General features: G+C 31.0%; 2 protein-coding genes and 1 long non-coding RNA gene across 5 annotated transcripts in view; 1 reads left to right on the plus strand and 2 right to left on the minus strand.

Moving 5' to 3' along the window:
- Positions 1–3706: 3706 nt before the first annotated feature.
- On the minus strand, positions 3707–5621 carry LOC106683862 (dynein light chain Tctex-type 1). Its single transcript, XM_014425581.2, has 3 exons — positions 5476–5621; positions 5058–5223; positions 3707–3896 (listed from the first exon to the last, which is right to left on the minus strand). The coding sequence occupies exons 1-3, from the start codon at positions 5491–5493 to the stop codon at positions 3742–3744; spliced, it is 339 nt and encodes a 112-aa protein (XP_014281067.1). The 5' UTR covers positions 5494–5621; the 3' UTR covers positions 3707–3741.
- Positions 5622–7565: 1944 nt separating this feature from the next.
- The window catches only part of LOC106683863 (putative leucine-rich repeat-containing protein DDB_G0290503), a 37522-nt gene continuing 22278 nt past the window's right edge, over positions 7566–22809 (plus strand). The window contains exons 1-2 of one of the 3 annotated variants that reach the window (XM_014425585.2): positions 7566–7758; positions 17781–18009. The gene's annotated coding sequence lies outside the window, so the exon portion shown is untranslated. The remainder of the gene's footprint in view (positions 7759–17780; positions 18010–22809) is intronic. The other 2 variants (XM_014425586.2, XM_014425584.2) reach the window with 2 other exon arrangements.
- The window catches only part of LOC136795438 (uncharacterized), a 30920-nt gene continuing 19491 nt past the window's right edge, over positions 11381–22809 (minus strand). The window contains exon 3 of the long non-coding RNA XR_010843045.1: positions 11381–11620. This is a non-coding gene — a long non-coding RNA (uncharacterized lncRNA). The remainder of the gene's footprint in view (positions 11621–22809) is intronic.

The raw sequence follows: 22809 nt of genomic DNA on the forward strand, positions 1-22809 counted from the left end.
AGTGTTCTTAAAGTAAACCTGTGCTATTATGAGCTCAGCTTCAGGAAAACATCATCGAATCAGATGCTTTGAAGGAGGAAGACTTCTTAGTGGTAGACAACGTAGAACCAGTCGAAATGAAGATTGTTTCATCATTTTAAGTGCCCAAATGGTGCCGAAACTTAACAGCAGGTGTGTGTTTACCCATCAGCTGCAGCGTAGTACGAGAATAATAGTGAGTAACCAGACTGTTCGAAATCCTCTTCATGATGTTAACCTTAGATCTAGAAGAATCCTACGCTGCCCACTAGAGGGTTACTACCAATGAGATTGAGTTATTGCCTGAGTGGAGGAATAGATTAATGATTACCGAATGAAACAGGCCTCGTATCAGAAGACAACCGAATAAGAGATTGGAGGATCCCTGGTAAGCCAATTCGATTAGCTCTCCGATTAGTGTTCAGGTTGTGCAACATTGTGGCGCAACCAAGTTTTGGGCAGGTATTATGCCAAAACAGATATTACACATAAACTGAACTTATACCGGTATAGGGTTTCAAGATTGCACAGATGTACATGAAAGATAACATCAAACCCATATCAGCAGTTTTGACAAAATATTATTGTTTTGGCTAAGCTGGTAACCGAAAGCCTGAAATAGATGAGCCCCCAATAATGTAGGCACTACTAGCGCTCCATGTAGCCAACAGCCAAGGCTTAGTGGGAGACATGACGTGAGAAACTTGAGGATGAGAAAGCCATCTTTTCTAGAAGCAATCATTCTTTCTTCACTCTTATTAGTCAAAATCAACCATGAGTGGGTAGATATCCTGAAGTGCCTTCCAACGGCAGAGAAGAGAGAGCTTTAGCAATGCGGAGAGGAGAAAGGAAGTATGGAGTAAGTCCATACCTATCAATATAATTGACACCAACATCATTAAATCCATAGACCAATTATTCATAATTAATTAACACGTCTAATTAATAAATGTTTTGTTCCTCCTACACCACCTGTAACTTCTGCAATAGAATTTTATTTTCAGTAAATTATGTTTCATTTCTCATTACCATTAATTATATACAGTCCACTAGAAATTCAACCAGCCAATCAAAAGGCAAGTTGAAGGCGCATTTTATAAAAGTATCCGAGTTGACGATAATCGCTCGCACCGGGAAAGAATCAACTAAGAGTACCACCGTGAGGAATGTGGAGTGGTCACCGTTTTCTCCTGACATGAACCCCATTGATCATTTCTGCTATATGCTTTACAAGGCTGTCCAATGTCGACCGAATGTTCTCACCACTGCCCACCAAATGAAAGAAGCTGGTAAGCAAGAATGGAGATATCTAGACAAACACGTCATTAACCACTTGATTATGGTCACATGCCAGATGTGCCAGTCTCAATTAGAGAGGAGGCAATACTGGTTAGTGATAGAGATTAATTGCTTTAATTTGTTAAATTTAAAGAAATAATTTTTTCCATTTTGTGACTTTAAGAAGAAAGTAGCCATTTTTATGGAATATTAAAAATAATTTCTTTCATAAAAAAACCGTGCCCGTGTAGGCCTCGGCGCTTCGCGCCGAGGCGACATATTTCCGTGACAACGTATACTCTATGCTAATATTACATAAATATAAATTAAAATCAATCCAATGTTATATATTTGAAATAATAAACCAGTTCACATATTGAATTCAGATATTTATTTTTGCTTGGTTATACATTAATTAATTTTTATACATATGATATAATATCCATATGTTAAACGAAGTCAATTTCCGTTACGGGACACTTTTTCTAACATGGCATCCCGCAAAATGATTTATAAGACGTTGTCACGTCAAAACATTATTTTGGAGTATGATTAGTGTGTACGTTACGATAACTAACTCCTTCAATTCCTAATTTTTAGAATTTATCAAAAGCAGAGTTGATGCAAAACTTTTTTTCTGCAGTAATGGAAGGAGGTGTAACATCTTTCGAAGAAATAAAAATATTTAATCCGAATTTCGTCCCTGAGTTTGGAATCCCAGCTCCAATTTTATTAACATTAAGACTTTTTTCACCCTATTAATGAGAACTAATTCTTATGTATGATTAAAATAATTGTCTACAATAAAAATAATTATAGACTAAAGGGAATAAATAGAGAAGGAAATAACAGAGGATATCTCGCTTCTATCAAAACCTTTAGCACTACAGTCATTAATTCTGACCCGTCTCAGTTGGCACAGGATAATTATGAAACATTAGACTACTTCAAAGACTTAGATCATGTTTTAGTTGGTTTATATTAGTAATTTCTTCTAACAGGAAATAATAATTTTCATTATTACATTCAATTACATTCACTGTACATTTTTGATCATTGATTTAAAAAAATTTTTAATACGTTAGATGTTTCAATAGAATGTCTTGATTAAAACCACAGAAAACGTGGCTTAAATTAGAATATAAACAAGCATAATGGCTAGTATCCTATTTTCGTGATCGAACTATTTATTTGTACAGTATCATTCAAAATTTTGAACAACCTTCTAATCATGTCCTTAAACTGATACCTTTTGCATAGCTGTTATGCTTGTATATATTTTTTTTACTTCGACACTGTCTGGCATTACATTTGCAAAACGAAAATTATATACCTTAATTTTTTTTTTTAGTTAGTCAGGTATTCTACTAATGACACTATCTATTGAGGCACAAAAACATATTGCGAATAGCTAGACTAGCCTCCTCATTTTTGTCAACAGTGCATTGCACCAACAATAAAAAACAATATAAATAATAACTTTGCTTAGTCCATCCAGATGACTCTTTCTTTTCATGAGCAAATCTTGGTAAAATTAACTTTTGAGATCAAATTGTAAGAAGAATATATATTATAAGAGTAGTTTTTAAATATTAGATCCTAAACTAAAATAACTCCGTTTTATGAAACTTATTACCACTATTACATTATTTAAAAAAAAAAATCAAACCTTTCATTATAAAGACATTTCAAAAGAATTCTCAAATTGAACAAATTATTTAAGATCTTATTGTGATTTTTGTTTAATTATGAGGTACCTACCATAGCTTAAGCCACAACATGGAACCTTGGTTAGTTTTCTAATAGCTTATTATAATATAATTAATTATAACTAAATTATCATGTAGTACTTATTTTTAATTGATTATAAATAACGAAAAATTGTGGCATGATAATTTAGTAATAGTTCAATTTTATTCAGCTCTGGTGTCACTATCAATTGACTTTAGAATACTTCGTCTTGCATAAATTTGAAAAAAATAGCATCTGAAAAAATAATTCTTATAGTCGATGTGTAATTTATTTCATTTTAATGCCCCTATAAGCTTTAAATTATTAATTAAGCTTTAGTTAATTTAAATTATAAGCTTTAAATAATTTTAAATTATTAAAATTCTTTTAAAAGAATAAATAATTAACTAAAAGCAATGATTTAGAAAGCTATTGGAATATTTTCCAAGTATGTAGCCACCCTGTGGAGAGTATGAATGTGAACAATATTATTACAACAAAACCAGATAAGCTCATAATAAATATTCCTTTTTAACATTAACATCGTAATAATCTGTCGAAGTAGCTTCATTCGCTCAAAATTTTTGTCGACGAATTAAGAGCACAAATAATCGTCTCTGAGGTAAGTTACTTAACTGATATTTTTTTACAATTATGGTTCATAAAAAACTAGAGAAAATTCAATATTGATCGATATATTCTAAGTGGGACAAATTAAATTGCAACTCCAATAATATTGATAGCCATCCAGACATGTTGAGCTTCACGACTTTCCTTGAAGGAGTAATATCCGTCCTTATCTGACTCCCACATTGCAGACATGTAGAAGTGGTAACCAGCACCATTGTCTTCCATCATGTCCGTGAACACTGCATCAAATAGAATGTTAAACAACATCTGTTATTAGTAGAACAAGAAATTATACTTAAGCTTGTTTTGTAGGGAAAATATTATAAATTATATGCAGCATAGGATGAGAAAATGCGAAGAAAAAATGTCAATAAATTATTAAATAGAATCGATGGCTTAGATTTTTATATTTGACTAAAAGTAATAATTTATTTTTTCTTTCTAAGAAAATCTAATTATTCTAAAAAAAAAATTAATTATTTTCATATTGCAAAATGAATTAGTCAATTTAATTAGTGAATATCTAATTTTCTAATACTTTAATACAAAATCAATATTTTATTTCATTTTTGTTCTTCAATTAAGTAATAGCATTTCTGTTACATTATTATTATTATGTTATCAATTCATTAAGTTATAGCATATATGGTCAAAGATTGGAATGTGGGTTGTATGAATGAAAATCGGATGTAAAGAGCCATAAACAGGTTTTCCCACCATTTTGGAAATAAAAGGAAAACATTGTACTGAAATAAATATAGTAAATTCTGTTAGAAGTGAACTCAAAGAAATCAATAATTTCTGAGATACTGGCGAAAAACAAAAATATGTGCCATTTTGACATTTTTCGGGAAAATGTCCATCAGCTAACTTTGAATTCGTGTTCAGCGACCCAAAAAATTAAAATTACGACTGCAACTAAACATTCACATTTCAGTTGCTCTTTTCTCTCCTTTTCATTACTAGACTAAGTTGATAAGGCATTGAAGAATTGAAGGAAGAGTTCATGTCCAGCTATGGAAGAAATATATATTTGAGTGGGTCGATTCTTGGGTCAAAAGGCTCTCATGGGACACCCCTCTTTCAGATATGCTCTTCAGCGCATAAAGGAGAAGAGGGGATAAATTCTGAAATTCTGTTGAATAACGATTAATAATCAAACAATACTCGTATTTTCTTAACCTGTATAAAAGTAAAACTTCTGTAAACTACTGAACCTAAGTTCCTACACATGATATTGACGTATCTCCTGTTTCATATGAGTAAATAATACTAATATTAAACCTCATATGGACTTAACCTAAACAAATCCAAATCTGTTATTTGATGAAGGTAGCTAACATAGTTAAATACATAAGCCCATAATTCTATTCAATCTATTCTTACCAAAATATTCTTACCTAAATATTTCAACGGTGATTTCATTAATGCAATTTTTTCAAGACATTCCTCACCGACGTTCGCAGTCCAGGTTTTCAATCGCGATGGTATAGGATAAGTTTTACCCATCGCTTCTTCAACGGCGTCTTTAACAATCTCAGCTACCTTTTCAATATCAAATTGGTCCTAAAAGCCGTTTTAATTATTGTTGTAAAACAGTAAAAAACGTACCGTAAGGATGTTAAAAAAAATTACTCGACCAAAATTGTCAAATTCAAATTTACTATTTGCTAACCCTTGATTTTTTTTTTGCATTTAAATACACGAAACTAAACTTTTTTTTTTTTTAAATTTCGAATTGTAAACGTACCCAAATTGAAGTATAATCTCTAACTATCTTATAAAACCGAAATTATTCTTGATATTTGAAATACTTACTCCAGTTTTAAAATCCATGATTCACTAAAATCGAAATCTATTTATAACCAAATAGAAATGAAACATATGATTGTTTAATTTCATCTTTCTGTAAAACTAACTTAATAACAATAGAAATTTAAAAAATGTTTCAATTAAAATTTTAAATTGAATTCGACCTAAGAAGGAATGCAGTGAACAAATAATTCTGCATATTACACATCTTTCAATTTCTTTTAAATCAATCCTTTCTACTAAAGATGTGTGCTTAAAAAACTTGCTATTCTCATAATTACCATAGAAACGCGAAAAACTTTATTTGCGAATTCGGTTTATTTATGGGGTTTTTCGACACTCTCTATTTGGTTCTGCGAATTCATTTATAAAATATAAACATTAGAGATCCTATACTCACAAGACTAATAGAATGCTGTATTGAACTTTATTCTGTAACCTCCTAAAAATATTTGAAGTCGTAAGTTCTGAGTAAATCTTAAGTTTAACGCATTTACAATCAGAAACTGATGGTAGTTTGATTAGTGAGTTTTTAAAGCAATTTTTTTCTTTTTTTTTTGTTCTTAAAGACACCTACACTAAAGGATCTCTCATAATTTTACTTTTAATATATATAGCTAAAAGGTATTGAAAGTATGGGCCAAATATAAAATTGTACTCTATATGTTTAAATATTTTTATTATAACCGTCTAAAAAAATTAAAACTAAGAAAAACTTTGTATTTTATCCCAATGAATACAAGGTGAGGGATGACAGAAATATTACTAAGAAATATCGAGGCCATTTTTCTCAATCATCGGCTTTTTGTAGTTCTCCAGCTTTATCACCATGATTTATCTCTTTAACCCCAAAGAAGGTCGAAAGTTTTATGAACTCTTCTCTAGTACAGCCTTTGAGAACCATTCGAACTTTAGAAAGGCATACATTCATTGACGTTGAAAAAATTGTAAATATTTTTAAAACATATCGTTACATAATACCGGAAACATTGAGAAAAAATAAAGAGTAAAAGTTTTCAGAAATCCCAATAAAGGGATAAAAACCAGTTAATAATTCTATCTTCAGAAGTGATTGGACTTGATCAGCATTAACTGTAATTATCATTAAATTTATTTTAAAATAACCTATCTTCAATAATTAGGAGGAAGAAATAATAATATAAGTCAGAAAATTGCCGGAACAGTAGACACTATTTAACGTAAAAATCTTCCAAGTTTCCAATACTTTACTTTCCTTATTTCATATGTTTATAATTTCATAGTTATTCATTTTTATAATTTTATATTTATACGAATCTTTAAATATTGTCTAGACATTCCCTAAAACGAATTGGCAGTTTAGATAATATAATAGAATAGTAAGATATGAAAATATATTTCCTTAAAAACAGAAATAGCACATCAAAGCTAACTTAGCATTGGAAACCGGTAGATTTGCAATATCTGATGCAAGGAACTTATAATAAATAAAGTACTTACCAGAATTCTCTTGTGAGATATGTTTTCTTCATCTCATTGAGCTCGACTTGTTTCTAAATATTCACGTTATCTAGTTGAACAATTTGAGAAATAAAAATAAAAATTGGCTCAATCGTAATGTAAGTGTCCCATGGCACATACCATGTTTACCATGATACCATGGCACCGTGAAGCTGTTGGAGCTAACATTAAAATGAGATTTGACCTATGCTTAAGTCGTGCACCAAGTCAAAAATGGTGCATTTTGGAGTTTTAAAACACAGGGCCTTACATATATTCAGTTGGAAGGTAATTGGGTATTGATAAGTAAACTAAAAATGAAAAGATCTGAAAGCTGAACCCGTTGGAGGGAGGATCTTAGAGTGCTTGGTTCAAAAGATAAAGCTGGGGGTTCGATTCCCACCTGGGTCAGTCAACATTTATCTCACGGCAGCCCCGAGAAATGAATCGTGAAATTCCCGCTCTAGGGCTGCATAGTTCCTCATATTGGGACTTTGGCCATAATAAAAAAATAAATAAACTACACATGAAAAATATAATTAAAATATATAATCTTGATAGTCAACAGAGGTAACCGTGAGAAGCAAATATACAGAACATATGACACTTAGTTTGTTTTCATCTGGTTTCCTGAAAGACAAGAAGAGTTGTTACATTCAACGAAAATATCTTTTGAGGTTAAATACAGCACAGATCACTTTTCAAATAATTGAATTCTTGACATTCTTCAATATAAGAATGTAAGTTTGACATCTGCACTCAGAAATGTGCTGAGTGTACACAATTGCTGAAAAGAGGTTACATTTCAAGGTAAGACTACAATGACTGTTTTAACCATAAGTGAGGTAGTATGTCGTATCCACCATAATTAATATTAAAATAACTATTAAGTTTGGTTTTTAGTCTACAAGTCTGTCACTAACTCAAATCTTTATGGTACTGATGAGGTTACATTCTGTTGATGAGATTAACTAAGAGTAATCCTTTAAGTCTCCATTAGTTACAAGCGCTTTCACTTCTCTCATTTGACACTGCGTAGTTGCATTTATAGCCAAAGTTTCATAGAATACTATTGAGAAATAGTTACGATTAAGTTATAGAAAGAAACAAGTTTCATTGTTTGAATTATGTCCTATAAAAAAAATCAGTCAAATGTATAAATATTTAAGGGTTATTTAACAATGTCATTATAGTATAGTCACAGAGTCATTTATTACATACAGAAATGTAGATGAGCAAACAAGTAGAAGCATAATATTTATTTATTTAATTTTTAAATTGGATGTTTTTTATTAATGAAATTTTCTGGTATTTAACATCAAACTTTCCAAATTTCCACTTTATCAGCTTAATTTGCGCAATTCTGTACATTTGAGTATTATATTCTTATATCTTATATTTGTAGATGTGCACAGAGTTCCATTTCTAAATGATTTTTCTAACGCTGTAAAATGACAGTTCTGCTTGATTTGGGTGATCGGTTAAATGAAAAATTGAAAATGAAAGGAAAGAGAAATTATCAAAATATTACATTAAAAAAAATATACACATAAATCAGGGAGTGAGTGGCTCAGTGGTAAGGTACTATTCTACTAACTCCAGGGACACGGGTGCGAATCCTGCTGTGGCAGATAATTATTTCAGTTTCACTGTATACTTGAGTCCACCTTGTGGATTTGGGAGCACTCAGGGGTCTATCTAGCCTCATGAATTGGATAAAAATCCAGCTGTCGAGCATGACTCTGACTAAATCACCTCCTTGCACAACCGCTGGTCTTCCTTATGAAGTACTATACTCCTTACCCTTCATGGTTTGTAGGGGTACAGATTTAATTTTTTTTTTTTTTGATAAATAAATAATAAACATAATTATGAACAACATAAATAAAGTATACATTAAAGGTTAGTTGTGTCGGATTTAAGTAATCCAATTTTTACCGTTGTTTTTTGAATTTATATAAAGTCGGGGTCGGGGGTCTCATTTTCTGATGCCTCCCCCTTGCCGCGAACACCGGAAGCCCCCGAAGACGCTGCAACTGCAATGCCGCCCCAGCCTATGCACTATGCAAGCTATGACTTGGCCTACCCCTATCATTACGCCAGATTCCAGGACACGCTTGCCAGCCACTGAAGAGGAAAGACGTCTTTTCAGACATCAGGTGAAGATATATGGTTTTTTTACAGTTTCGCCCACCGTACATCTCGACGAGGGAAACGGCCATAGGACGCGGAAGTGACTCCGACAGCGAAACTTCCAACAGCTACCAGATAAGCGCATGATTTCTATTAGTCTATGAGACCCCACTTTTCTGATTTATTCATTGTGAATTAAATTAAAACCTAACACACTAACATCATCTGCCCCTCCAGGGATTAATACTTTTATAAATAGAAGGAAATATATGCATGTTAACTAACGGAAAGTCTCACAATTTCCAGCCCCCCTTTTCTACACATTAATTATAATCGTAAAATTACAATCGGGACACCTGCAGTATAGCACGAGCAGGTCCCGATGTAAAAGTAAATGAAACAACTAAAATTTTAAAAGAAAAGAAGCAATGAAGAATTAATTATTTTCATTTGAACAAAACAAATGAGAGGTCTTCTTCAACAAATAAAAATATAGGTGGTCGATAATAATTATGTTTCTGCTGGATATGGACAAATAATGTCTATCAGGCCTTAAGTTAAGAATGACAACAAATATCATAGTCCCCTGGAACTGGAATGCAGCCAGTCATTTGTTATAAACAAGCAAACAGAAAACATAATAAAAAAATTATAATATATTACATTACTAAACTATACAATTAGAGTAATAGTTTGATTTATTCTAATTTGGTGGTTAATATGTTTACGAAGAAAAAATAAAATTTTCATTCTACAAATATTAAAAAAATAGATAACAAATAAAATTAAAGAAATAAAATGTTCACGTGCATAAACACTTTCCATTTGAAAAAAAATCATATATATATATAAAGTGAAACACTTCAATCATCTATGTAATTTAAAATGCTAGTTTATATAAAAGTTTAACGTTTTCAAATAACATTTTTAATTTTAACAAATAGAATATTTATTCTGGTTTCGTCATATATATATTTACTTTCACTTACCTATATATGAAATTTATAGTAATGTGATCCTGTTTATAATCAATTGATTATCATCTGACATAAATCATTAAAATGATACATGGTAATTTTAATTTCACATTTAATTTTTGATTAGTCGAGCAACGAAGATACAATGAATCATCAATCTTTTATCAGTTTAAACATATAAATTGATTCAGACTTATGATCTAAGGCTGAAAAAAATAATTAACGTTCATATGCTAAAGTATAAAGGGACAGTATTTGTTCCACAATAAATAACTATTTCTTTTCTCAAAACGATAACAATTGACAAATCTGAAAACAATTGACAAATCTGAAAACAATCATCCACCAAGAACGTCCTAAAACAATTCAAGACCTGTCCAACTCCAATTAAACTCCACAAACTATGCAACATATTCACTGCCGAACTCAATGCAATAGTAGCAGCGCTTCACTTCTCTTTGTCTTTAACCATGACAATATAATTATAGACTCATTAATCTCGTTAAAAGGTTTAGGCTGTATGTATCCGGAGCATCCGAAAATTTTCTACATCTATTTTTACTTAAACACTACAAAATCTGGGTATGTCAGTTACATTTTTATATGGGTTCCAATCATGTAGGAATCCGGGGAATGAACTGGCCGATCACGCTGCAAGAGAAGCATTCGCGCTTCTGGGACGGGGTAAAGCAATATAAATTCCATCAGGAATGAGAAAACCCCTCGAAAAGGAAATCAAAGATAGACTGCAATCCTTTTGGAGTGAAAACCCAACGAGTAAAATAAAAATTATTAAAAAGGGCATTAAGTCCTGTGGTACCTCCAGCCGGAAAATGCCATAGAGAGGAGGCTGTCCGGGCCAGGCTAAAATAGGTCACACGAGGCTCACCCACTTCAATCTTACGTCAAAACAAATGCCTGTGAACTGCCAGTATTGAAAAAACAATCTGACAATAAGTCATATTTTCCAAGACTGCCCATATTTCACATGACACCTCAATAGCTTCGGATTAAACCCAGATTTCAAAAAGCCTCATAGACGATGATAAAACAATAAAATTAGAATTTTATTTTTTAAAATCAAAAGGTTTACTGACATAAATATAACATCGAACAGACAAAAAAAATTAATATTAAAAATAACAAATAAAAAAATATAAGCGAAAATATAAATAAATTCTACATATAAATAATTACGCCACTAGACAAAAACATAGAAAGAAACTAAATTACTAACATAATTCAAGACCACTGGCACAAATCGCATTGCTTATATAAACAAATGGTATGTTATTTCTCTTATTCTTACAACTTACCAATTCTGCATCAAAAAGAGTCAGCTTTCTTGGAGTTTTCATCCGTTCTTCAACGCAGATTTTTAAAACGATAAGGCGTATTTTCGCGGCTTTAATTTAAATTTTTTGTTTATATTTACTTCTAACCACTATATAAGCGACACGCCCGAACCGCAATGCACAAAAAAAAAAGAGAAAAAGAACCACACCAGCACTTGAAAATGTCACTTTAGCTGAAGAGACACCACTATCGTCCAGAATAGGTATCTGTAAAATATAAGCACTCTTTTATACTGCTTTACTACACATATTACTGAAATAATAATATTTATCAAATTAATGAATAATAAATTAATAATACTGACAGAGCCATAAACCAAAGTCTTAAATAAATAATCTGTTTTCACTCCCTTCGTGTTTCCATTTTCTTATTTAAGAATTATTAAAACTAAAACAATTTAGGACCTGTTTCGACTTTAAAAACCTTAAAAGATGGGCCAGATAGCTGATTTCAGAAGTCGCATTTAGAATAACGTAAAAATGTTCTTGAGGGGATAAATAAATAAATCTTGACTTGATAAAAATATTAGAAACAAAAAAAAACAAATTTACAGGACAAGCACAGTGTCTTGAAGAATTAAAAGATGCATTTTTTTGCTAAATATCTATAAAACATAAACGGTATAGTACAGTATAAAACATAAAGCAACAAAAAAAGGAATGTAGTGGTTTCAGAAGAGTTAGCACTATTCCCATCTGTCAGAAAATCGCGGTAACACAATTTGAGAAATACTCGAGTACAATCCAGTATCGCTATATTTTTAAGCAGTCATCTCCTAATGTTCTTAGAGTATCCTGGTTTGGGCATAGAACAAGTATATACCAGTGAATTTCTGCTTTAATTAAGCTTATAGGATCAGGTATAAGTCGGAATGGCTTTATTAAATGATAACCTTATCTGAATGGTTACGTGTGTTTCTGATAACTTAAAAAATTTCTTTTTAACCTAGAGTGACTAACAAGAAATCCGAACTCTTAATAAAATGGCTAAGGCTACTTGGATTAATCACAAGACAGGATAAAAAAAATGTTATGAGTATTTAAAAAAAAGGTGAAAGCAGTTTAATAGGCAAGAGAAGTCATTTAAATGTCATTATAAGCCAATCGGAATGTAATTTTACATAAAAAGAAAAAACAACATATCTTCCTTATTTTAACTAAGCATATCTTAAATTTTAATTCCTTTTTTTCTTTTTATTTTGAATGCATTATTTTTGTAAGTAATATAAAACCTGCTCTTTTCGCGAAATACATGTTGCTATTTTTTTAAGTGAGAATTTATGCAGTTGGGTATATAAGTATTTATCACATAAATGCAAACCAAAGACAGCACATCTTACATCAGTTAAAAAAGACTAGCCGTACAGTCTTTATAAATAATTTGGTAAGTCTTTTTTAAAATGTAATTGTGAGATATGATGTCTCTGGTTTACTGAATTGGAGAAACGTAGATCGGTTAGCTATTGCCTGCTTTGAGGGTGCATAATGACCGAGCCTCCCCTTGCTCGCGGATTTAAAGAGTACTTAGTTCAGAACGTTGTGGTTTAATTCCAACGAAGGTCAGGCTATATTTTTTTCGCAGTGACCTCGAGAAAAGAATCTTGACATTCCAAATCTGGAGCTGTATAGGACTTCAATGGCAGTATTTTTTGTTTTTTCTTCGGCTCAAGCCATCCATCAAAGACCTCAAGAGCCCAGAGTGAGATTGTCAAGATCCACTAATCGGGGTCACCATTTAATATTGACTGACCTGGTATAGAATCTAGCACACTATGAATCACTATCATACCCTGAACCAGGCACTTTAGGACTCAGGGCGTTCGTGGCCGAGGAAGTTTAGGAGACAAACCTTAGAGCCCCGTTACTGCAGCGGTGCCGGTTTTAATTAGGTCTGGAGAGTTGACTTTTAACTTCTGGCGGTACCACAAAATGAAAATTTGACCCCCACGATGATTAGAATAGGTTGGTTACCTATAGATAACTCTCTTGAGCGTCTTGCCTTAAAGTGCTCAAAGTCACATCTTCTTCCGTGGATATCTAAACGAACAAAATTAAATTTTAATTATGTTTTGTTTGTTAACGCATCTTTTATAGTTTATTAACGTTTTATAGTCCTGTCGATAAACAGGTATGATTTCTGTGTTATTTACTTTTAGAACGCATAGAAAATTCTTTCAGAAAAATTTATTTACACTTTTCCTTTTTACTTAAGACTGGGTATGGCATAGAAATGAAGAAGAACAGCACAATGTATAAGACTACAGCATAACACCACAAGATTTCTTCCAGGGCTGTGAACCTATAGCTTCCAGTCCTGAAGCGAGGAGATATAAATCACAGGCCGGCCAGGCTGGTTGAGAATTTACTACGGCCTTTACCTCGTAGCCTGTCAAAGCTGATGAAAAAAGTTGCTCGTCCCTTCTTCCCTAAAGTACAACACCAGTGAGCAGCGTTACCTCTAAAGAAACACTGTTCTTCGGGCCAACGGTATATTTCTGTCAGTAAAAGACTTTTCAACTTTTAAGTCAAAATTCCTTCCATTCATGTCCGATGGAAAGTCCAAAACTTACAAAAAAAATTCATTGTAGGATAAGATAGTTTGCGCCCATGATATGTTCTGTGTTATATATTTAATATTATTTGACCTAGTATCACAAAAAACCATTTCATTTAAATCGGTGAGCTCATGTATATATCGTAATCCTAGAGATACATTCTCAGAGATTTTCAAAATTATAACTGAAATACTTATGAAAATAGAAAGAAGTGAAAAAAAAAACTCGTCCAAGATGTTTTCGAACATTCGCGGTTAAATCCACGAATTTTTCCAACCGTTTGCCATGGTATTAACATTTGTTCAAACATTTTTTCTGTTAAACAACTAACTAATAAAAAAAATAAAATAAAACAAAAATCCGGTCTAAGGCTTTGAAAACTGTTAGACATTAAATTTTTCCTTCCATGAATGGACTTCGTGAATAACGCCAGTATTTTTTTTCTAAAACTAGTATAAAAACAATAAATATTAATCATTCTAGGTCAGACAAGACAACTATGCAAAACGCGAAGTTACAAGGAGTAACAATGGGCAACGCTAATACGAATATATAAATCATACTAATGTATATTGGAACTTGGATTGAGTTCTCATACATATTTATCTGGCTATTTATTACTTTACACCATAATCCAGTTATCAAGCCGAGAAGCAGCGTGTGCGACTATAGGCCCCGGAACAACTTCGTCGAGAACTCTCCGCTCGCTATGAATATATATGAGCCACTGGCTCAGCGAAAGAACACGGCCATATCCCAAGTTCTGAAGCCAGCCGAGCTAATTTTCACGTTTAAAACAATTGTTTTATCTTGTACCGATTATGCGATGAAAATTTTGAGATGTAAGCTTTGTGAGTCCAATGAGTTTCAGAGAAGATACAAACTATATCATAAAGATATATTATAAATAAAAATTAATTATTTAAGCGATATAGTTTAAAAGTTTTATGTCTGAAATTTTTATTTTTATAAATTCATTTGAAATACTAGTACCCTATTAGTCCGACTATGAGGGCGTGAATAAAATAGAAAAAAAAAATCACCAACATTAAAACATACAGAAAAGACAAACAAATAACAATTTTTAATTGAACAATGATATTACAAGATTTGTTTACCGATAGGATAATAATAGAATTCAATAGTGCCAAATTTTCAAATCTGAGGGTTAATTCATTATTTTATCGGGTGATTTTGCATAGCATGATTCTATCCTATGCAAGTAAAAAAGATAAAAAAAAAACGCGCTCAGATATAGAAATAGAAAATATAATCGACTTCATTCATTCTAGGATGGTGCTTATATTTGTTTTCCTCCTTCTTGTTTTTCATTTTTAATTCTTAGCACTTCAATTTTGTTTAAGTGATGTCAATTATGAAGACTTTTCAGTTTCATAGGTCTATACATGCCTTTTGGTTTTGGTTAAATAGACAGGAAAAAATATCATTAAATCATTAACGAACAATTATGGGTACGCTAAAATTTATTCACAATAATGAAATTGTCTTTTTATAGATCATGATGCCCAAATTTAAAAAAAATTAATTTAGCATAACTAAATTTCAAATATATCTCAGCTTTGCTTTAATAAAAGCACATTTATAAACAAAGGTTTTTTTTTTTTAATTTGACGTGTTGTACATTGTACATAGCCTTATTTTGTAATAGTTATACTTAGACGATCCCCATCGACATAACTATCTTTGGAATAGGTACAATTTAAAATAAAATCAAAACTTTTTTTTTTGTCAGATGTGTCTATCATAATATTTTTTTTAAATTCAGAAATGTTAACTGCGGATAACTTGGCACTAGCAATTGAGGATACTTTGTTCCAGTAAAGTTGATTTGTGATCCCAAGTCCTCTGATGTATTTATTTATTGTCTGTTTGTTTTAATTTACAATATCTTTTTAACACAATAGTAATTTAAAATCTATTAAAACAATACTTACATAATTTGGATTTATTTTTGTCAAGATTCATATTGAATATTAAAAAAAAATCTATTTTCATATATTTTTCATTTTTATTTCAAGAGAAAATGAACGTTAAGATAGGAAAAAAGAAACATTACTCCTTTTGATAAAAGTTTCAAACAAAAGTTATCATGTAATATTCTCTGGGAAAATATCAATGGTGAAGTATATCCCAAATTACATCAATTGTTTTTACGGGACGGGGGATCTGCAAACCCGACCGGGGATATGTAAATTTCATATCATTAAAAACATATCGGCATTCAATCGTTTCATACATTAAAGATGTAGGCGGTATAAATCCATGGTAATTTTACTGACAATTATACAGAAGCAATAATCCTTTTCCAACCCTCAACTTCTTTGTCCAGTACCCATTGGTGATTCTTTTATAACCGTTTATGTAAATAACTTCCTTTAAGCCTTGTCTTGAGAGATGAGAGTTTTTTAGGAAAGGCTTTGAATCTCTTTCGCCACTTCACTTAATTTACATTTTTCTTGAAAGATTTAATTGTAATGGGTTTAATAGGTATAATCTTTGAAATAGACATTTAAAGGAGAGGCGGAGTGTCGTTATTTTCTTTGCCGTTAATTTTTATTGCATGCAATTATAAATAAAAATATATGTTTCGGTCTTACACTATCTTTAATCGAGTAGAGTATTAGAAAAAAAATTAGTTTATGTGAGCAACATAGAAAACGTTTGCAAATCGACGTGACACCCACCTCTCCCAGCCTCCTTGGTAGCCTAACTTATCTCATCTTTAAAAATTAATTTATAGATTTGTTCGATGCGACCCATCAAAATCTCTCAAGGAAATGAAAACACCAAAGAGAATCCTCGGAACACTGACCTCCCTAAGTCTTATCCTACCTTTAAAATATTTACTAATTATGAGTAGAGGAGTCCAAAAAATAAAACAAATAGTTAAATCGATCAATATTGAAAAATTGGCTATAATTGTAAACCGGTGCCTTATTTTTATTAAACAGAGATATAAAGAAAAAACATATCAGTAGAATCAAGAATGAAAATTTCAATGTTATAAAATATTTAAATACATTACGGAAAGTATTAATAAGAAGTAGAATAATGATGAAAGAACAGAAATAATTGCTTATACGTCACCAAATTACTCTGTTCGCGTCTTCTGTTTCAAAGCCTGAGTAAGAATTTAAAGGCAATTATACTGGAATACTATTATTGATGGATGCAAAACGTGCAAAATACCGTTTCAGAAAGTATAACGTAAACAATTAGAAAGGTGTAGAATCTTGTATTACCTATTTATAGGTTAGTCATTACCTATTACCTAATGAACATAAATTAAGCAAAACATCGTAAGAGTGCATTAAATAGTTCTATTGGATAAGAAACTAATCATATGGAGGGGGAGCCATGAATGAAACGATAAGTTAATGCCAGAGGAGTAGATCAAGAAGTAGATGGGAATATATTTAATTATATTCACATATTAATTATAGGTACATGTATTCAAAAATGTATTAAAATTGTAAGAATATTAAATTGTCATTTACAGATCTATGATAGCTCATTGGATTAGACTCTGGATTCATGTCTCTTTAACGCGGATTCTGGTTCAGATGTGTGGTTCAAAATTTATTTATTTTATTAGTGCAACTATAATGCATACCAAACTAAAATATATAAAACATATTGTAACTTAAAATCTAAGTCAGAAAAACATTCTTATTATGAGAAATATAAAAAAAAAAAAAATAGACTATTTATTAGTTAAGGAATCAGAACAGCAATTAAAAGTAACAGAAATATAATAATTTGTAATATGGTTCTTTGTCATGCCGCAACAGCTAATGATGCTATGAGATCATTGCTTATTTATGACTTCATCTTCCAGCGAATACGCTTCGATCCAAGCCACCGCTTTTAAATATGTCGAGGATAAGGTGACTTTGTGATGTGGTGTAAAAGCCACTCGTATAGATGGTTGCCACTGTCGCTAAATCAATTTGGGGCGGAGTGCCCTAGCGGGGCCTGGAGTAGATCGTCTCTTGTGAAGAAAGGAATCCCACAATCCAGGTAACTTAGTCCCACCCTCTTCTCACTTTTCCTAAGGCCAAATTAGATTTTGTGTTTCTTAAAGTTTACTTTTACAACTGAAGTTCCTTAATAAAGGTGACATAGATAGTTGCAATGAACAACATTTTACAGAGCTGTACATTTATTTGCTCAACGAAATGGCTTGAAGGTGCTCCTATTATTGTCAGATTTCCATTTGTTACGAGCATAAAACATAGCTTGCGGTATTAAACCTTAAATATCAACTATATAACATTTTTCATAAATAGCTAATTGTTGATAAATAATGCAGAGCTAATAATGAAAATCAATTTCTGAACAATAGAAAAACAAATAAACGTAGAAAGAAAACAAACGCAAAATGTTTAATTAATTTAAAATGTTTGCCAAGTATTTTATATATTTCTTTACTACCAGATCGGTCTGGTGGGCCTTACATGTTTATTATATACCAATTTTATTAACTTTCAACAATTGTTAATGGTGGGGGAGGATATAGTTTCATGTAAAAGACATCACTAAGTATTTATAATGTTACAATGTTATAATCATTTAATTATTACAAATAATAAAAACAAAAAATGGTATAAATATCTAAAAAATAATAATAGTTATGTAATTGAAAAATGAAACAGTTGTAGAACCAACATAATAAATAACTGAAATAAAATGAAAAAAACAATATGGGAAAGAAAAGACAATAAACAAATAAAATAATAATGATAATAATAAAAAATAGAAAAATATAAAGTTTATAGTATAATGTCCTGCTAGCCTGGGCTTCAGTCTTCTAGAGGAAGATGGATTGGCTTGAACGTTGTAAGCCAGTTCAGATTCAGGTTCAGGTTCAGTTCAGGTGGGTCTGATAGTAAAGACTTTTTAAGTATATTTTTTTAATATTGAGACTGATCTTCCATAGATTTCAGTGATGCCAAGTATAGCTCTTCATTTCTAAGGGTGGCTTGATACATAATTACTTAAATTTCTAAGTTTAAGAATAAGTTTTATTATTTTTATTTTTTATTAAATGTAATAAGTCATTTGAAAATAAAATCGGCGGTGGCATTATATTTAAAAATAAATAAGTATAAAATAATACATTTCAACAATTTTTGTCTTATGTTTTTTTACAATATAAAAATAACTCTTCCTAATTTCAATGAAATTTTATAATAGAAGTTATGACTAAATTAGTACAAGAAAATTAAAGCTAAGATACTCTTGAAGGAAAACTTCAGAAATCATGTAAAGCTTATTAGTTGGTCGGCCTGAAAGCTTCGCTAAATTAAAAATACAATTTGAAGGAGCAGAACTTTAATTGTTTCCTTGTTGTTTAATCGTTTCATTTCAAGATATTTCCAACGCACAAAAATTATCCTAAACCAAAAATAAATAATTCCTCTTTTTTATTTTAGGTTTAGGATAATTTTAATGGCTTAAAAAATTGTCAGCTTGGAGATAGTCAATATATTGTAATGCCATTTATTTTATACTTCCTTATTTAGTTTATTGCCAATTTCATGTCACGTTGGTAACATAGGTCATGGCAACATTGACGTCATAAATCATACGATGTCATAAATCCTAATAACCAAAAAACTTTCCTATATCATGAACCACATTTTTGTTTATAATTTATTTTATATGAATAATGTAAAATATTTATTCAATTATGTCAAAATAAGTTAAAGCAGTCAGTCAAAAACTGTTCCAAATTGTTATTCTTGAAAGATTGATTTTCATTTGATAATGCGACTGACTACAAGTCTTTTATTATTTCTTAATTAATACATGAATGGGCAAAATATAATCGCAAATTAAAGATTTATTATTAATTCATTCAGAAATATTTAAATCTAGATAAAAAAACAAAAAATATATGTATAATTTCTTATATAAACAAAAGAAACTTAAAATTTAAATATTAAATTATATCTAATAAAATATTTATAATTGTGATAATATAATTGGTTTTCGATATTTTCAATGAAATTCACAGCTGGTTGAGATGATTTCCATATGATAATACTTCATAATAACAGTTAGTCTATATTTTTTGTTCGAACATTATTACATTTATTTGATCATGCTCACAATTATAATAGTTTACTATTTATTTATATTTCCTGTATTATCGCATTTGACATTTAGTAAATTTTGTATTTTTTAAGAAACACTTGCACTAATATTTTAATTTAAATAATTTTCATTGGCGATACCGATACACCTCCTGTCCGTGTGAATTCTCAGAAAGAACTGACTAGTGATCTTGGTTAGTGAATGCCATTGGCCACAAAAATAAAATAAATGAATGTCATTTTTTCTTTTTAATTAGGATCATTCGTCCTTTTTAAATAATAAATTAGCCCTTGTGGGGTATAAATTTGGGTAAACATTTATCGCTTAATGGATCACTATAAAATTCTTCATCAGATAAAAAAATCACTACTTTTATTAAAACTAAAACTGTCCCTATAACCTTGATAAAATATATCCCCTATTTCTGTCATTATGGGGTTGTGTATCCCAAACAAGGTTCCACCAAGGTACTGAAATTATTTGTTCTTTCGCCACAGATACACATTACTTTAAAATAAAATTGAATCAACTAGTCTTAGTTTCAAGGACGTATCAGAAAGTCGTGTGCGTCTTTGCCCAAATGTAGCCAAAGAGTTAATATCAAAAAATAGCATTTGTTGTTGATCCGAAAGAAAGCGAAAACCCACCTCTCTCTCTATTTTTTTTTCCGAATCTCTCAGCTGATCCTCTCGAAACCAATAAAACGACTCGAAGGAGAAGTCCTAACTAATCTCGCGAATCTCATCACATTCCATGAAAACTAATCTGTTCGCCCCGCCTAAACAAGCAACAAGATTCAACCTAAATAAACAGTTACTTGCAAGTAGATGGGGAAAAACGCCGGTTGCAGTCCTATCGTGGGGCGGTTAATATTCCGTGTTAACGCTAAGTTCTTGAATCCAAACTTAGCTGATCGCTTACCTCCCGGAGTTGTCTAATAAATTCTGAAGTTGAGGGCCGCTTGCCCTGCCAAGGAGGAGCAACTTTCTAGTTTAGCGGAATTAATTTATAGGGCAACATTTTGAAAGACACAAACTGGTTATAAAAGTAACCAATGCACAGTAATTAATAAGACACTTTTTTACTTACCTAACTGCAAGGTTATCTAACCCTATTTTTACATACTCGCAAAAATAAGGTTAATTAATTATGGAATGTTAGATATCCTTTCTTTCATAAATTCTTTTTCTCCCTCGAAGCCAATTATTAGACAGTTAATAGTAAATTCAATAGTAAAATAAAAATTCCAATTTTAAAATTTTTTCCATCAGATGCGCTCTGTATCTCTTAACTTTCCAAATAAAATTGCAGGATACCTTATTATCAATACAACCACTTACCGTTGTGACTTTTCCCGCTCTCGTAAAGAACTTCGGTAATTTTAATTAATATTTTTTGATAATCAACATCTTGATGGTATTTCACGCGGAATACAAAAGTATTAAGAAGCATAATGCTTAAAGTAAACAGTTTTCATTTTGTAAGCAGAAAACTGAATATTAAATCGAGTACAAATCTGTAATAATAATATAATATAGTACAATAAGTAAAAATTTAATTCGGTCCGCGCATCACACAACTTTCACTTATCACCCAGAACGACGAATATTTCAAGGAATGAATTTTTATTTATCTGTAGCAATAAGAATTCATATTTTAGAGTTTCTCGAGATAAAAATAACGAATATCATTTTGTTTCTGCTAAGAATGCAAAAGATTAATCAAACATAATGAAGGCATGTGCATATAACTGAGATCAGGAGAGATCGGCCACGCTGGGCTGTCTCCCGATTATCAATACTTTAAACTACTGCTCTATTTTTCTTCTTTAGTCAACTAAATAATTCTTACATAGTTCACATTTATATTAGTGTTTTTATTACTATTGAAGTTGCAAGATGGTTAATTATTTCAAATAAACAAAATTAAAAATACTTTAGGGGAAGCTTTTTTGATTCGGCGATTAAGACCAATTAAACTATTTAATGGAGGATAAGGCCCTGCTGACATTAAAGTTCATTTCATCGTACATTGTTATATTGGGTTTAATCAAAATTATTGCGGCTGTTTTTGTGAAAATCGAAAAAAAAATGTACTAAGTGGCACTTCCAGTAAGTCGATTTTATCGAAAAAGTTGCTGCTACATCCCAGGCATATACATCCTTAAATAAATTAACTTTGAGCTAGACTGTACAGATATACACAAACACACTGACCATTTTGCGAGACTCAGTTGTTTGGACTCAAATAATCAAAACGTATATATCCGCCAAAAACCCGAATTCGAAATATTTCATGTTTGTAATACTCTTCCTTACTATACATTCCACCTATAGGTAAGTGAAAGTAAAAAAAATACAGGTGTTTTAAACAATTTTATTGCATATTTGTATCCATTTTTATTTTAGCTGTAGCTTCACATTTTTTTTTTTTTCACCTATTATTTGTTTTTAAAGTCATTTTCATTCTTGAAGAAATGAAATGCTGTTGACAGCACTTAACGCCGTTCTTAGATTTCATTTTATAAAACGCCACGCTAACACGCCTCAAACATAATCTTTAACATGTTTCACTTATCGCCCTCATCTCACGTCAGTCGATTTGGTATTAAAATTTCTATACACTATGCACTCTATGTAATAAGACGAAAGGAACTAAGCGTCAGGTATTGACATAGATGATCCAAAATCATCCTCATGATTCTTATGGCGAATTATTGTT

The sequence above is a fragment of the Halyomorpha halys genome, unplaced genomic scaffold, assembly GCF_000696795.3.
Source record: "Halyomorpha halys isolate HHAL.00 unplaced genomic scaffold, Hhal_1.1 Scaffold522.1, whole genome shotgun sequence".
In the NCBI taxonomy this organism is placed as follows: Eukaryota; Metazoa; Arthropoda; class Insecta; order Hemiptera; family Pentatomidae; genus Halyomorpha; species Halyomorpha halys.